The sequence below is a fragment of the Thamnophis sirtalis genome, unplaced genomic scaffold, assembly GCF_051295495.1.
Source record: "Thamnophis sirtalis isolate CommonGarterSnake01/CBP01778 unplaced genomic scaffold, rThaSir2_p1.2 scaffold_2, whole genome shotgun sequence".
NCBI lineage: Eukaryota > Metazoa > Chordata > Lepidosauria > Squamata > Natricidae > Thamnophis > Thamnophis sirtalis.
In genome coordinates this window covers 149,515,472-149,531,466 of record NW_028261382.1, presented here as the reverse complement: position 1 = coordinate 149,531,466, position 15,995 = coordinate 149,515,472, and the positions used below count along the sequence as shown (strand labels likewise).

The following is a 15,995-nucleotide window of genomic DNA, read 5'->3' as shown; positions in this document are numbered from 1 at the left end:
TGGGTAGGTAGGTAGGTAGGTAGAGGGACAGAGAGAGAGAGAGAGAGAGAAATACAGTAGATAGGTAGGGAGAGAGAGAGAGGTTAGGTTGGTAGGTAGGTAGGTAGATAAAGGGATAGTGAGAGAGAGAGAAATAGAGATAGAAAAATACAGTAGGGAGGAAGAGAGAGAGCGTGTGTAGGTAGGTAGGTAGGGGGATAGAGAGAGAAAAATAGAGATAGAGAGAAATACAGTAGATAGGTACCGTAGGTGTTTCTGCTGGCACAGCACTTGATCAGTGTAATTCTCATCAATCACTTTAACTAAAGAGCTTTCCAAAAGAAAAAAAAAGGTTTTGCACTCTGCAAACCTCACAAAAATGGGCCCATTTTTTTTAAAGGCATGAATAACCTTGGGGGGGCTTACAGAATGCTCCGGGGTGGTGGTGGTAAAAACGAGTTTAAAAAGCCTGTTTTTTGTGAAAACGGGCCCGTTTCTTTGTCAATTTTTTTTGCATGCATAGCCTTATGGAGGCTTATAGAGTGCTACTGGGGGCTGGGGGGGGGCAAAAACTGCCTATTATTTGCTCATTTCTGCCCTCCCCAGCCCCAGGAGCTTTCTGAAAGCCTCCATAAGGGTATGCATAGCCATTTTGGTGAAGGGGGCGGGACTTCGGGAGGCAAAAAAAAGCTGTATTCAATGTACAAGACGCGCCCAGATTTTCAGCCTCTTTTTTGAGGAAAAAGGTGCGTCTTATACTCCGGAAAATACGCTAATCCTCTTTATAATCCTTTCGATATAGCCACTGGAGTAACAGTTCTGTTTTCCTATTGCACTATTCTAATAATCTCCAATTGCTGCCACTGTCAACATATTCTATAAAGCTCTGAGCAGAAATAAGTCTATTTTCTGGCCAACAGTATGATGATCTAAATATAGCAAGCATCCACCTACTTTTCTCCATATGATCATATACCTGAATATATGATTCACTAAGCAGAAAACATGATATCCTTTAGCCACTGCTGTAGGGGAAAAAAGGTGATTAAGGTAAAGCAAGTTCATATTCAGACTTACACTATCATTTGATTTTTTTCTTCAAAAATGGTTCTAATTTCTGCATAAAATAGTTACTAATTGTAGCAATTTTCACTCCATTTCACTAAAGAGTGCAAGAAATATTAATTATACAATTACCAGCAAGAGTAACAAACCAGAATTATGAATCCTGGATAACTTCTAGTACATTAGTGAGCATCTCCCATAATGGCCATGTTAAGAAAGGTTTCTGGCGTAAGTCCAAGAACTTCCATAGGATCCCAAATTGGCCATATTTCTTTCTAGTAAATGTTTTTATTTCCTATGAATCCCCAAAAATAAGAACGTACAGTACTAAATATCCAATAAAATTCTGACAAATAAAAACCTACAGTGGCAAATATTCAATATAATATTTAAAGAAAAAACTTGATTTTTTTTCTTTAGATATTGTATTAGATATTTAGCACAACCAATTTAAATACTCCAAAACAGATTTTTAAACAGATTATAATTTTCAACCTCATTCTGGAGACTACGGAAGATGTAACATATCCATCTTGCAAATGAATACCTTTTAATTTTTGTATTGCTAAATGAAGGGTTTCAAGTAGTAGTACTAAAAAGGGCAGTCTGACCATGGGAAAGCGGTTGCTTATTTAAGTTATCAAAGCTGGAACAGGTGCCCTGTAATTTGATAATGAAGTTTTGTATATCCATCCTGGGCATGAAATAGGGGATTAAAACAAAGCAATTTTTAAACGAACATGTTGTACAGCATTAGGTCCCAGAATTATCATTTTCTAGTAGAGGATTGTGGCATCTGAAATAGGCTCAAGACAAGCACAACAAATTAAAATATTCCAAAACAGATTTTTAAACAGGTTATGATTTTCAATCTCATTCTGGAGACTACACTAACAAAGATTTATTAGTAAATTAATACAAAGTCCAGTGAATACAGCTGGATTTCTTGGCAGATTACTATGTGAGTAACAAGCTTAGGGACTAGCAAGGCGTTATTCATCTTTTCAGCCAACAGCTGAAATAGAATAAAATTAATTCAGCTGTATACTCAAAGCTGAAATATTAACCACTGCTGCAATACTAGCTGATTTTTATTTCTAGGAAAATTTTAAACAAGACAACAAATATGTGATCAAACCTACCTGTATGTATCAAATTTATGATAAAACAAAACTTGTATGCAATTCTTTTTACAGCTGCCAATGAAATACAATTGGACAGAAATGAAATGAAAAAAAAAGTGTGAGGTTATTCCTAGGCACGTATATCTTTTAGAATCCTTGCTAAGTGTTGACAGAGAAAGATCCTTAAAGCATACAACATTCATAGTTAAGAGTTTGCTAGGTAATACAATAAATGCCATCAATAATCCTACATAATACAGTAAACCAGGATATTAAATATGCTTGAGGTATCTTCATTTGGTTTTATAGCTCTGAAATATTTTTTCCTGAGGTTTTTGAGAGCTCCCCTTTTAAACCTTTAATGCTTTTATGGGACCTTTTTGTATATTCTAAACAACTATTCTAAAAAACAGGACTCTAAAAAGGTGACTATATTAATTCTTTTAAAAAGTTTAGAATTAATGATACAATATTAGTATACTGAAACACTTTTACCATATTGTGGTGTTCTTATTCATATTTCTATGCCATCTTTATTTTCTTAAATTTCAAGATGGCATGCACGTTACTACCTATTTTTCCCTACAACATAACTCTGTGAGGTTCTCTGAAAGAGAATGACTGGCCAAAGTCACGCAGTCAGCTTCTGCGCCTAAGTATAGACTAGAATTCATGATTTTTTGGTTTCTAGTACAAAATAAATAGAAACTGGCCTTTGCTTCCTACAATTTTGAAAACAAATTTTGGAATGCAAAGCATAAAAAAGCTGTAAAGGAAGTAACGAGAATAAATATAATATTGGTTAGTGCTGAGAGGCTTAAATGACAAAGGCAATATGACCTCATAAGCAATTTTATAGCAGACACTTTGTCTTGGGATCATTTTCTGGTAAGCACTAAATTATGTTCAGAGGCACAAGCATTTATGGTGAATGCAATCTGAAAGGGATATAGGCACATACTGTGGGAGTTTGTTCCCAGCTGTGGCTTCCCATCATATGTGCATAATCCAGGGAATAATCAATCTATCTGGGAAAACCTCTCAAATGTCTCCTTCAATGGTGAAAGAGATATGTCTAGCCTTCATCAGACTGTGGCTATTAAAAAAAGAAGAAGAGTAGAGCTTTAAATGCCCAGCCTTTTCTTGATACAGTAGAAAACCTGCACCTCTTGGTTCATCATCCAAGTATCCCTCTCACCCTTCCATCCAGAATACAGTCACACACATGCACAGCAATCCTGCATCTTTTCTCAAAAGTCCATTCTTTCCATTCAGGCATCTTCACACCTATCTGAAGTGTATACCCCATTTGGGCTGCAAAAGTCTGGATAACCACCAATTAGAAGTAAATATTTAGTATATCCCTCTGCTGGTCATCTGGATATCTGCAGCTTGGATGAAGTAGCCTGGTATATGAGGTTTATTGACGGAATGGGACAAGGTGTGATTCCTATGCGACTGCCTTCCCTTTCTCTTGTATATTTATTTATACCATTCCACATAATGTAAAGAAAGGCATGCTGTCATTAGTAGTGTAACAATAAGTAGTATTTATGTAAGACAATCTTTGTCAAAGAAATTGCTATAAGACATCAGGTCTACAAGAAACAAACAAAGAACATACTATATTACTTGAAGGCCAACATTAATCAACATGTCTGTAACAGTCAAATCTGCAGTTACACATGCACTACATGTGAATTGGCCATATGATTCATGAATGTTAGCATACTAATTGAGAATCTGGAGGTCTTACTCAACTGCTAAATTATCATCAATAAATATATTATCTCATAACTGTTTCAAGATAATTGAGAGAAGCATCTGTTATCTAAAGCACAAAATAAAACAAAACATTTGTAGAGGTGGCAGAGCACCCCAAAACAATGGAAAGGAAACTGTATGGATGGAAGCAGCACAAGTTGTGTGCCACACTTTTTTTTTTTAGTGGCAAGAATACACTATCAGAACAGAACTGGAGAGACTTGAATAAAAACATCTCCAATCAATCCCTTGCCTTTTGCCCAATTAGTACCTCCCAAAAATAAATCTATTACCAAGAACTATTATAACATGGAGAGCAGGAAGTTAAAGGTGAAAATCAATGCAGCAAGTGGAAAGAGAAGCTAAACCAAAATTTTGCTGATAAGTAGTTAAAGAAAACTAGAGTAGATTAGATTAAGCAGTAGGTTTTTAACAAGTAAAGGTGTCAGTATCTCTAATCCTTTGTTTCAATTATCCAATCTGAGAAAATATTATTTCTATGGAAAACTCTTAATAAACAGAAATTATAAAGATTAGGATTATAATTCTAAATACATTTACCTTTCCAAGACCCTGAAATTACAGAAAAATGCTTTTGAGGGGACACAGGCTTGTTACTTGATTTTTCTGCTATAATTAGAATGAAATGAAACTGTCAGATTTCTAGTTTTAATTTCAGTACCTGTTTCAGACTTTTTTAAAATTAAAAAAACCCCATTGATAAACTCAATTTCTGGGGTGATTGCATCTATATACAATTTTAAGGTTGACATGTACAGGTTTCAAAAACTAATTAATATAGCTCAATTCTACAGCCCCAATACACCGGACAGCCTATTTATCACTATCAAGATATTCCTACAGTGATATGACCAAACGATCAGTGCCTGTATTGCAGTTTGTCTTTTAAAAACAACTTCCAGTTCTACTTGAAGAGAGATGATGAATATGTTACCAACACCGCATATCATGAGGCAGCCAGCACCCTTAGTACCTCTTTGTTACAATTCTGAAGCTTTATTTGCAGCTAATTACTTGGTTTTATAATAGCACATTCTAGCTGTTAAGACTATATTTAGGGAAACTAAGTCAGAGGTTTGTTTTTTTTAAAACTATAATCACTCCAATGCAGAGAAAAGAGGAATGTCAATGTCAAAGGAAATCCAAGAAGGCAGCTATTAACTTCCAAGCAGCTGTATGAAAGAAAGAAAAAAAATCAATAAAAGAAATTTAGCCGCTCAATTTTAACACGACCTTCCAGGAGAGGAAGACTTGAACAGAACTTTTCCAAATAAACATGTCTCGTCTTAGGCCTCCGAATTAGGTTAGTCCCCAACTCTATCGTTTCGTGTCCCCCACACACCCCGTCTTCCTTAAAAACAGCTACTCCGCTACTACCGCAAAGTAGCAGAGAGACTCGCACCCGACGCCAAGGCTGCCTTACCGTCCTTCCCCAGCACGCAACTAATCACGTCACAACACCGTCCGGGCCAGTATTCGCTCCTCCAACTTCGTCAGGACATTTGCTGACCCTGCGCGCAGCAGCCCGGCGGGGGTTGCTCCTTCGCTGCTCGCCTCCCTTTCTCTCGCTTCGCTTCTCCTCTCCGGCCGAGCCCTGCCGCTGCTCCCGGACCGACACCTCTGCAGGGTGTATCGCGAGAGCAAGCCAGGCCGGTTTCCCCAGGAGCGAGTCCGCTACGGATCCGCCGCTGTGGAGCGGCAGGAAGCCGGAGGGGGAGGGGGCGCAGAAGGCTGAAGCAGGGTCCGGACGCGCGCTGTTTGCCCTTAAGCGAGGAAGGACGGTGATGTAAGCCGGCGCCGTTCCGGCTTCATTAGGATGCCTGCAATTGCACCACGCAGCCGGTATAAAGCCCGGAGCCGGCACCGCCAAGGCAATTGCTGCTTGCGCGCTGCCAGGCGGTCCCTGCTCCTCGGGAAAGTTGGCAGGCGCGAGCCGGAGCGCGACGCTCTTAAAAGAACTTAACTCCCCAAGGACAAGAAACAACGGTCGGATACATCAGAAGAAGCTGGATGGCCTCGTCACTCGGTCATCCAGTTCGGACAGAGATATTTCTGCCGGGTCCTAAAGGATGTAATATACAGACATAGCAAACCGCCTGGAAGCACCTGCGTTCTGAAGAATTTCCCAGGTCTCCCGTTTTAAAGGGACCCGAAGTAATTTTTGCTTGGAAGCACCACAGTTCTTCTCCCTATTGCTTTGCAGTGGACAGTAAGCCGGCTGCAACAACTTTCTTCTGAATATGATCATAGAGGATCAGTCACCTGGTGAACGATGTCATAATAGTTTAATAAATAGGTTATTTGAAGGTTAAGAGCTGGCCACTTCAGCACCATATTATGGAACTCTAGCAAAACCACAATACAGGTATATGATGTTTCCCAACTCTGGCAACCTTAAAATGCATGGACTTCAACTCCCGGAGTTCCCCAGCTAGGAATTTTTTAAAATAAAATATTTATTGCTTTTAAAAGTATATCTTTTAAAGATAATTTTACAAGAATGTGTGTGGATACATATATGGGAGATTTTACACACACACACACACACACAGAATATACAGATAGTCCTTAAGTTATAACCACAATTGATGCCAAAATTATGTTGCTAAGTGAAACGTGTTGTGAATTTTGCCTCCCTTTACAACCTTGCCACAGTAGTTAAGTGAATTACTGCAGTTGTTAAGTGAATCTGGCTTCCCCATTTGACTTTCCTTGTCAGAAGGCCACAAAAACTGATCACGTGACTCTGGGACATATGAAGTTGCCAAACATGTGAACATTTAAATTCACATGTTTGGCAACATTTAAGTTGTATGTGTGAAAAACAGTCATAAGGCATTTTTTCCAGTGCTGTTGTAACTTTGAATGGTCATTAAATGAACTGTTGTAAGTCAAGGACTACCGATAGATAACACACACACAGCAAACTGCACACCTGTTGCCAAATTCCCTGCGATCATCTGATCATCATTTACAATCTTCTCTGCCAGCTGCTCCAAAAAGTAAATGGGTTATGTGCAGAAGTGAATTCCTCTGCTGGGGTACCGAAATGAAGCAAGCATCCTAAAAAGCCAAGCTTCATTTCTCTAACCCACTGAAGGAATTCCCTTGTATGCATGTGAGATGGTGTGAGTGGTGTAGACAACTCCTGTGCTGGGCTGGAGAAATGAAGCCAGAATCCTGAAGATCTGAGCTTCATTTTTCCAGCCCAGTGCAAGAGTTCTCTTCCCCACAGGGAGGGGAGAGGAAATCCTGCATGGGCTGGAAAAACAAAGCAGGGATTGTGAAGATCCAAGCTTCATTACTCCAGCCTGGTGGAAGAGTTCACTTCTATGCATGGAGAGGAGAGGGGAACTCCTGCATTGAGCTGGATAAATGAAATGGGGATCCTAAACATTCAAGCACTGCATCCCACTACAGGAGTCCCCTTCTGAGCATGGAGGCAAGCTGCCTGCCCTCTTTAGGCAGACAGATGTTTCACTCTGTTCATTAACTATTGTAATTGGGAGATGTGGACTCCATCCACTTAACGACCGCTTTGTTCAAACCCAACATTTCAGTCCCAATTGTAGCTACAAGTGGAGGACTACCTGTAATTCTTTATTCCATTTATCTTTTTAAGTTTTGCATTTCAAATTAACTTATCAACAACAAATATCTATATACATGATTAGTAGGTTTTTCAGTTTTAAAAGTTCTTAATTAGTTCTAGTATTTTAGGTGTCAGAAGCTGAAAATGCTGCTGGCCGTTAACAATTGTTAACAATTGTCTGCAATTGTCACGGAACACACACACACACACACACACACACACACACATTTTGTATTGGGGATTGCACATAATAATTGACACACGTTCCCTGATTGATTCATTGGATTACATACCAGACCACGTGAATAATGGTCCTGCTTGAAAAAATATTTACTCTCCCCTGTTGGATTTAGGAGTTGCTCAGCCCTCAAACAAATACTTAGATTGCTTAGGAAAACAGGCATAATGAGACAAAACTTAGTTTGGCACAATCTTAAATGTTTCATCAAGACAATTCCATTAAATTCAATGAATTTACTCCATATTGAATGAGTTTGAATTGTAATAGGTTACAAAACTCACTATTTTTGTTGCTTGCTGTTTTTTTCTCTAGTATTTTTAAAATTCATTTTCTGAGATAAAATCTTATCTAGCATTTTCTTTTTTTAAAAAAGACACTAACATCAAGTCAAGGTCAACAATAAGGGCTATGCTACGGAAAAGCATCAAGGAAAAGTGCCCAGGTATATCCAATTTATACATTAATGAGTATGAATAGCAAGAACTGGCTTAATTACACATTTTAAAATGCATGTTAACCACATCTATATTTAGTCTTTTAGCATATGCAATCCTATGAATATATTACACAGAAATATGAAATGAGAATTTGGCCAATCTTTTTCACCTTAATGGTAGTAGAAAACCAAAGGCACCACAATTTTAACACATGGATATTTTCATGGAAGACCAGTTGCGGTTAAAGGCAGATACCCCTGACGTGATCAGACTAAGAATGGCAAGACTAATGCAAAACAAGGATCCAATATATCACCAGGAATTCAAGATTAAAAAAATGACACTAGCAAATGGCTCAAGATGACAAGAATAGTGAGGCAGGACAGTGTAGAAGAGTAGGAGAAACCTACATAAGCATTAGATTACATTTACACTATTGATCTTATTTTACTGTGGAGGCACAGCATAACTGACTTCACTCATTTGTGAATCCACAAATAAAACAAAAAGAAAATAAACTGCACGCTGGGAGATATATCATCCCCACAGTCTTAAACAGCAGACTTTAGGAAATGATAGTATAATTACTCCCCTTTGGTCCAGTAATTAACTTCCAACTCCACTGGCAGTAGCATACCTACATTCTGTTCCCCATACATTCTGCTTTCATTTTCATTTGCCTTCAGCAACTCTTCAGAACCTATTTTCCCCACCTCTTAACCATACAGCCTTGACATAATCTAAACAAAGACTTCATTAGTATACAGTCTTAACATTTATTTCCAACAGCAGATTCAAGCCTTGGAAGTATATGCATAATACCTAACCAAAAATATGCTTGCTGCAGTTTGATGACACATGATTTATACTGTAGACTTACCATACATATTTATACAGCATGTACTGTGCTTTCTCTGTGCTGCCTGAGCTATGGAACAGCCTCTGTCTTGAAATTTAGATGATCTCAACCTTCTTGGCCTCTCAAAGGCTGTTAAACTTGTTTTTCTCCTAGGCATTAGGACCAGCAAGTCGGTTTTCTGGTTTTGTTTTTCTTTTTGTATTGTATTATTTCAATAGGTTATAGAGGATTGAATCCTGATTTTCTATGAATTGTTTGCTGCCCAGAATAATGTATTTAAAATGGGCAACTATATATTGTTATTTATTTACAAATATGTATAAATTATTGTGACTCATCACATACAAACATTCCCCTAATTTGCTTTTAACAGGACATACATTCATATTTTCCCTACTCCAGCTTTTCTGGACACACAATGAGTTCACTGTATAAAACTGCACTGTAATGTGGTCAAGAGTGCAATTTGCAGTGAATGCAAGCTTTCTCATTTCCACATTCTAATTATTCAAATAAAATCAAAGCTGAACATGCATCTATTACATGCTGATTAATTCAGTTATTATCTTAAAATCAAACCATATCCACTAAAACTAAGCTTTTTTTATTAAAAAAAACCACATTTATCTAAATCTATGATTTATAAGGCTAGGTACATTTTACCACTATATCTCAAAAAGTATATACTAGAGCAAGAAAAGCTCAGAAAAATCAACTAACATTATCAGTGAATTATTAATTTTCTATGAAGAATTGCGTATTTCGGACTATTTAGAACAAGAAAATAAGTGCCTTCATTTGTAAGAAAATAAACAAATATCATAGACATAGTTAAAATTATGCCAGGTGTGTGGAAAATGAAGAAAGACATTTGTATAGCTCTAACACTATAAACCACAATTTTTCAATGAAATAAAATAAGATTGAAGACAAACATAAAGGTATTATTTTACACAGCACATACTTAAAACTGTAGAATCACTATAAGAAAATGCTTAACATAGTTAGCTTTTGTGGAGGATCATGAGCAGCATAATTAATTTGCTCCAAAATGACCACCGAGCTCTGAAACTTGTTAGCTCTTAACCCTATCTTCAATTTCTAACTATGTACCACGTACCATTCCAATTTTATCATTTTTCCTTTATCAATGAGTTGTTATTATTACAAAACTGCTCTGCTAGGTTTCCAAACATTTGGGAAAGTTTCCCCAGCTATGATCTTGAAGAGTCTCTATTTAATGCTCCCCATATGTTTTAATCTACAGTCCCATTATCTAAATGGCTAATAATCGGTTCAAAACAGCAGGAGGTCACAGTTGGACAAACTTAAATTCTTATAGTCCGTTATTTAAAAACATAACACTAAGAAATAAGCTACCAGAGTGCAGAGCTGGACTGAAAGAAAAAGAACTTGTGTAAATAATGCTCCTATTCTTGGTTTATAGATAATTGTGACTGTTCTGACCCATTTTTAAAAGTATGGCATACCCCTTCTTGTCTAGTGAAGAGTTTGATACAGTTACTTAAGGCTTCACAAGTTTCTCTTGCTGTTTTAGAGATTTCTTCCGCTCTCTTGAGAAACAAAGTAGGTAGTCCTAAAAAAAAAGACGCATAGGTATTATATTATGTTTTCAAAAGGCTGTTGCACTTCTATTCAATATAAAATACTACTTAGACACAGGGGTGAAATCAACTTACCTTCGCTACCAGTTCGCAAATGTGAGCACACGCGCCACCTCCATGCATGCGCAGGACCTTCTGTGCATGCGCAGAGCATCAAAAACAGGACATGATGACGTCCAGGCGGAGCCTCCTGCCTCCACTGCTACCGGTTCACCCAAACCGGATAGAACTGGCTGAATTGCACCACTGCTTAGACATTTTATAGAGGCAGAAGCTAGCAATGTACTCTACTGTCCCACTCTGAGAATTATACAGAATATACTTGAGAAAGGAGACGTTTGGCAGGCAGAACAGTAGTGACTTATGTGTATCAACAAACAAGGTTGCCAACTGGATTTAAATATTTTTCAGATAATCTGTGCAGTTGCTTATTGATTACAAAAGTTACCTTGGGGATTATCAGTTGGAGTAATCATAGATTGGAAGCTGGATATTTCTTTATCTAGTCGTTGATGGCATGAATGTGCAATCTGGAGAGAGAAGAAAAAACACTTAACATATTATATATGAAAGCTTCACATAATCATAATAAATAATGAATGAGGTGGGAGGACAGTTCCAGAAGCAGAGGACGCTACTCAAGATGCATACATTGTATTAAATTTCTGCCAAACCAGGAAGCACATTGAAGACTTTTAATTAATCAGCCAATAGCATTTAGGGATTATTCTTTTCTCATGCTTCAAACCTGAATTATATTCTAGGGTATTTTTAATATTTGCTATAATCACCTTGAAGAATCAGAATATTGATCATTGATTTCCAATAACCTTGTTTAGACACTGTATTATCTGCTGACCTCATCCATAGGTTGATGGCATCTTGGAAACTTTTGAAAGTTGAGGGGAAAGCTTTTGCACATAAATCTGTATGTATGAAAGCTTCCTGCTGCTGATGTCTGCATTGAATGTATGTATGTATGTCTCTAGAAACAGTAACAGTGAAATGACATCATGCTGCAATTCACATGTTTAGGGAACTGACTAATATAGTGCCCAAATTAGGTTACAATTTCTTCTACTCATTTTAGAGATACAATATTGGAATTGCATGATTCCAGATGATCACTGGATGGCAGTAAAGTGATATGGGAAACATTCTTTTCAGGGAGTAAAAATTATACAGGCTCTTAATTTCTGAACAAAGCAGTGGTGGGTTTCAAATTTTTTTAGAACCTCTTCTGTAGGTGTGGCCTGCTTTGTGGGAGTGGCTTGCCGGCTATGTGACTGGGTGGGCATGGCCAACTTGTAAAGTGTGATGAAACTCACTTAACAATGCTCTTGCTTAGCAACCAAAATGTTGCCTCAGAAACTCTGGCATTTGAAGCATGCAAGTCTTAAAGCTGTCAAGTTACAAAACACTTGCACCCCTAACCCTTTAGAGAAAAAAAACTGAAACCGGTTCTAAACGGCACTGTAGATTTGTGGAACCTCTTCTATAAAAGAGGTTAGAACTGGCAGGAACCCACCCGTGGAACAAAGTATCATTATTCATTAAAAAATGTCTACTACAGATAGTCCTCAACTTACAACCAATCACTTAGCAACCCATTTGAAGTTAAAACAGAGCCAAAAATTGTTACTTATAATCTGGATTTGAAGTTCCAATGGCAGGGCCCCTTATGTTGGGTCACATGGTTCTATTTTGGGTACTTGGCAGTCGGCCTGCTTTTATAGACGTTTTCAGTGTCCCACAATCAAACAATCACAGTTTGCAAAGTTTTTTTTTTGCCTAAAATAACTGTTTACTTCCAGTTTCCTACAAAAAAAGCCACCCATTGCAGACAATGTGTTCATTTAACAACCATGGCTTTGTTTAATGTCTAAGGATTTGCTTAATGGCCATGGTGACTTGCTTAATGATCGCCATAAAAATGTCATGAAATCTGGTCAATGATGACATGCTTAACAAATGGTATGATTTATACTGTAATTTCATGGCTCAATTGTAGTGTAAATTGAGGACCAACTGTAATTTCACAGAAATACAACAGTTCAGGGTGGATGAAAATCGATTTTAAAAAAAAATTCCCCAAAAAAAGATGTTTAAAATTTAAATCCAATTTTTTTTATTTAAATCAGGTTTTTTTATGTTTATCATATTTATTTTAATAAAACGCTTTTGGAGTAAAAGTCTATCTAGCGGCTTAGAGGAGGAGCCACTGCGGGACAGAAATGATAGCTGCTCTTTAAAAATTATGATTTAAGTTGACTTGCTTTAAATCAAGCCTTTTTACTAGTGATTTAAGTCATGATTTAAAGCGACGATTTAAATCAAATCCACCCTGCAACAGTTATCTTACGGTGACATGACTGCCATACCATGTCACTATCAAAACTATATTCAGATGATGATGGTTAGTTATAGTTGTCCCATTCCAAAAGCTCTAGTACTTTGATGCCCAACCTATGGCACTTGTGTGACAGGTGACACGCTGAGACCTCTCTGCAGGCACGGAAGCCGTCACCTCAGCTCAGCTCCACCGCCCATGTGCGCATGCCCCCCACCGGCCAGCTGATTTTCTGCTACATGCATGGGGCAGAATGCATGCGGGAGACGCGTGTGCATGCATGGAGGAGCGGGATGATGTGTGCATGTGTGTGGGGGGGGGGGCAGGGGGAGCACAGGGGTGCCCCCTCGACCTGTTTTTGGTCCCATTATGCTGCAGGAAGGCGTACTGGGCCCAAAACGGGGCACTTTCAGCACGTGATGACAAAAAGGTTAGTCATCACTGCTCTAGTACATGGGTGTCAAACTCGTGGTGTCATGTTGCTGTCACGTGTCGTTTTGTGACTTTTCCCCCTTCACGGAGCTGGGGTAGGAGTGGCCTGCACGTGACGCATCCAGCCTGCCAGTTTGACACCCCTCCTCTAAGTATTTACATTAAAAAGTCAGTCCCTTCTTTGATTGAATACTTATTAGTAAAGAATGGATAATACACACAACCTTGTGTTCTATTTTATTGCTAGGAGTACTACAAGCTCAGCATATGCAGCCGCTTTCCTGGTTCCACCCAACCAAACATGCCTGCACTGCTTGGCAGAATTAGAAATCATGGCTGAGGAGTCAAGGACTGTCTCTGTTTTCCAAACTTCCAAACAAATGACCTCAACCTTCTCTATGCAATGAGAGAAAAAACATATGCTCTTTTCCCCCCTGAAGGTTGCTGCTCTTAGGTGTACAGTAACAACATACTTCGTCCCATTTAAGAAAAAGGACACACTTATTCTGAGCTGATTCAATTCATGGACAAAGCTGGCATTCAGGAATTATGAAAGAAAGAGTTCTATGGGAACCCAAGGAGAGATACAGATACAATGATTCATAAGTAATTCATCAGTTTTGTTATTTGATTTTTTTAAAGCCGATGTATATTAATATAAGAACAATTCTTAAAGTCTAGAAAATATTAGAGGTGGATAATAAAAACCAAACTATTGGTTTTGATCGTAAAATATTTTTTCTTCCAGAATAGCAACGCTGGAACACATTTCTGTCTTAGATAGTGGCTATTCGCTAAAGAGCTGTTGATGATAGACACTGGCATGGAATCTAATTAACATATGAGACTATGATACTGAACAATTTTATTATGGTTCAAGATTTAAGCAGGAGGGATGGGCTCCCTCTTCTGGCCAGAAGTAGCAACAGCAAAACAAAACAAAATAACTAATCTAGAGTATCCTCGTCTTCTTTTCCATTGAATGCCAGAATTATTTATTTCCCACCTTCTATTATTTTTACAATAAATCACAGTGTCTCCTGCAGTTATGTGGTTGTGATTCAGCCCTTGGCAAGTACCTCACAGTTGCAACAGTTGCAGTGTCCTGTGGACACTTGACTCCCATTTGCAATCTTTCCTGCTGACTTCCAACCAGCAAAGCCAATGGAGAAGCTGGCAGGAGGTTGCAAAGGAAGATCACATGACACTGAACTTAATGACCATATGCGATTTGCTTAGTGACCACAACTTGAGTTGCAGGAACTGCTGTTATAAATTGGAGTGGTCACGTATGTTGTGTTTTATGACCATGGTACTTTGTGCTGGACTTCCCAGTTCTAATTACAGTTGCAAGAAAAAGTATGTGAACCCCTTGGGATTATGTGGAGTTTTGCATGAATTGGTCATAAAATGTGCTCTGAACTTCATCTAAGTCACAACAATAGAAAAAACACAGTCTGCTGAAAATAATACTACACAAACATTAGATGTTGCCATGGTTTAATTGCACATAACATGTAAACATTCACAGTGCAGGAGGAAAAAGTATGTGAACCCTTGGACTTAATAACTGGTTGACCCTCCTTTGGCAGCAATAACCTCAACCAAACGTTTCTTGTAGTTGCAGATCAGACCTGCACAATGATCTGGAGTAATTTTGGAACACTCCTTTTCACAAAACTGTTTCAGTGTAGCAATATTCTTGGGATGTGTGGTGTGAATCACTCTCTTAAGGTCATGCCACAGCATTTCAATCGGGTTGAGGTCAGGACTCTGACTGGGCCACTCCAGAGGGCGTATTCTGTGCTGTTGAAGCCATTTTTGTGTTGACTTACTTGTATGCTTTGGGTCATTGTCCTGTTGCATCATCCATCCTCTACGGAGCTTCAGTTGGCGGACAGATGGTCGTACCTTTTCCTGCAAAATGTCTTGATAAACTCTGGAATTCATTTTCCCATCAATGACAACAATCCGTCCAGGCCCTGAGGTAGCAAAGCAGCCCCAAACCATGATGCTCCCTCCGCCATGTTTTACAGTGGGGATGAGGTTTTGATGTTGGTGTGCTGTGCCTTTTTTTCTCCACGCATAGTATTGTGTGTTTTTCCCAAACAACTCAATTTTGGTTTCATCTGTCCACAGGATATTTTGCCAGTAGTGCTGTGGAACATCCAGGTGCTCTTTTGCAAACTTCAAACGTGCTGCAATATTTTTTTGGGGACAGCAATGGCTTCCTCCGTGGTGTCCTCCCATGTACTCCATTCTTGTTTAATATTTTCCTTATTGTAGATGTGTCAACAAAAATGTTAGCATGTGCCAGAGATTTCTGTAGGTCTTTAGCTGACACTCTAGGATTCGTCTTTACCTCATGAAGCATTCTGCACTGTGCTCTTGCAGTCATTTTTACAGGACGACCACACCTAGGGAGAGTAGCAAGAGTGCTAAACTTTCTCCATTTGTAGACAGTCTGTCTTACCGTGGACACATGAACATCAAGGCTTTTGGAGAT

The 15,995-nt window shown here is 38.5% G+C and overlaps 1 protein-coding gene across 7 annotated transcripts in view; it reads right to left on the bottom strand.

Moving 5' to 3' along the window:
- OSBPL1A (oxysterol binding protein like 1A) overlaps positions 1-15,995 on the bottom strand; it is a 71,323-nt gene that overhangs the window by 31,610 nt on the left and 23,718 nt on the right. For 4 of the 7 annotated variants that reach the window (XM_087707164.1, XM_014072541.2, XM_014072549.2 and 1 more), the window contains 2 exons: positions 11,156-11,237; positions 10,573-10,679 (listed from right to left, as the gene is read on the bottom strand). In XM_087707164.1, coding sequence (XP_087563290.1) covers positions 10,573-10,679; positions 11,156-11,237 — 189 coding nt within the window. Of the gene's footprint in view, positions 1-933; positions 1,623-4,493; positions 4,563-5,376; positions 5,929-10,572; positions 10,680-11,155; positions 11,238-15,995 lie in introns of those variants that run through there. The other 3 variants (XM_087707167.1, XM_087707168.1, XM_087707165.1) reach the window with 3 other exon arrangements.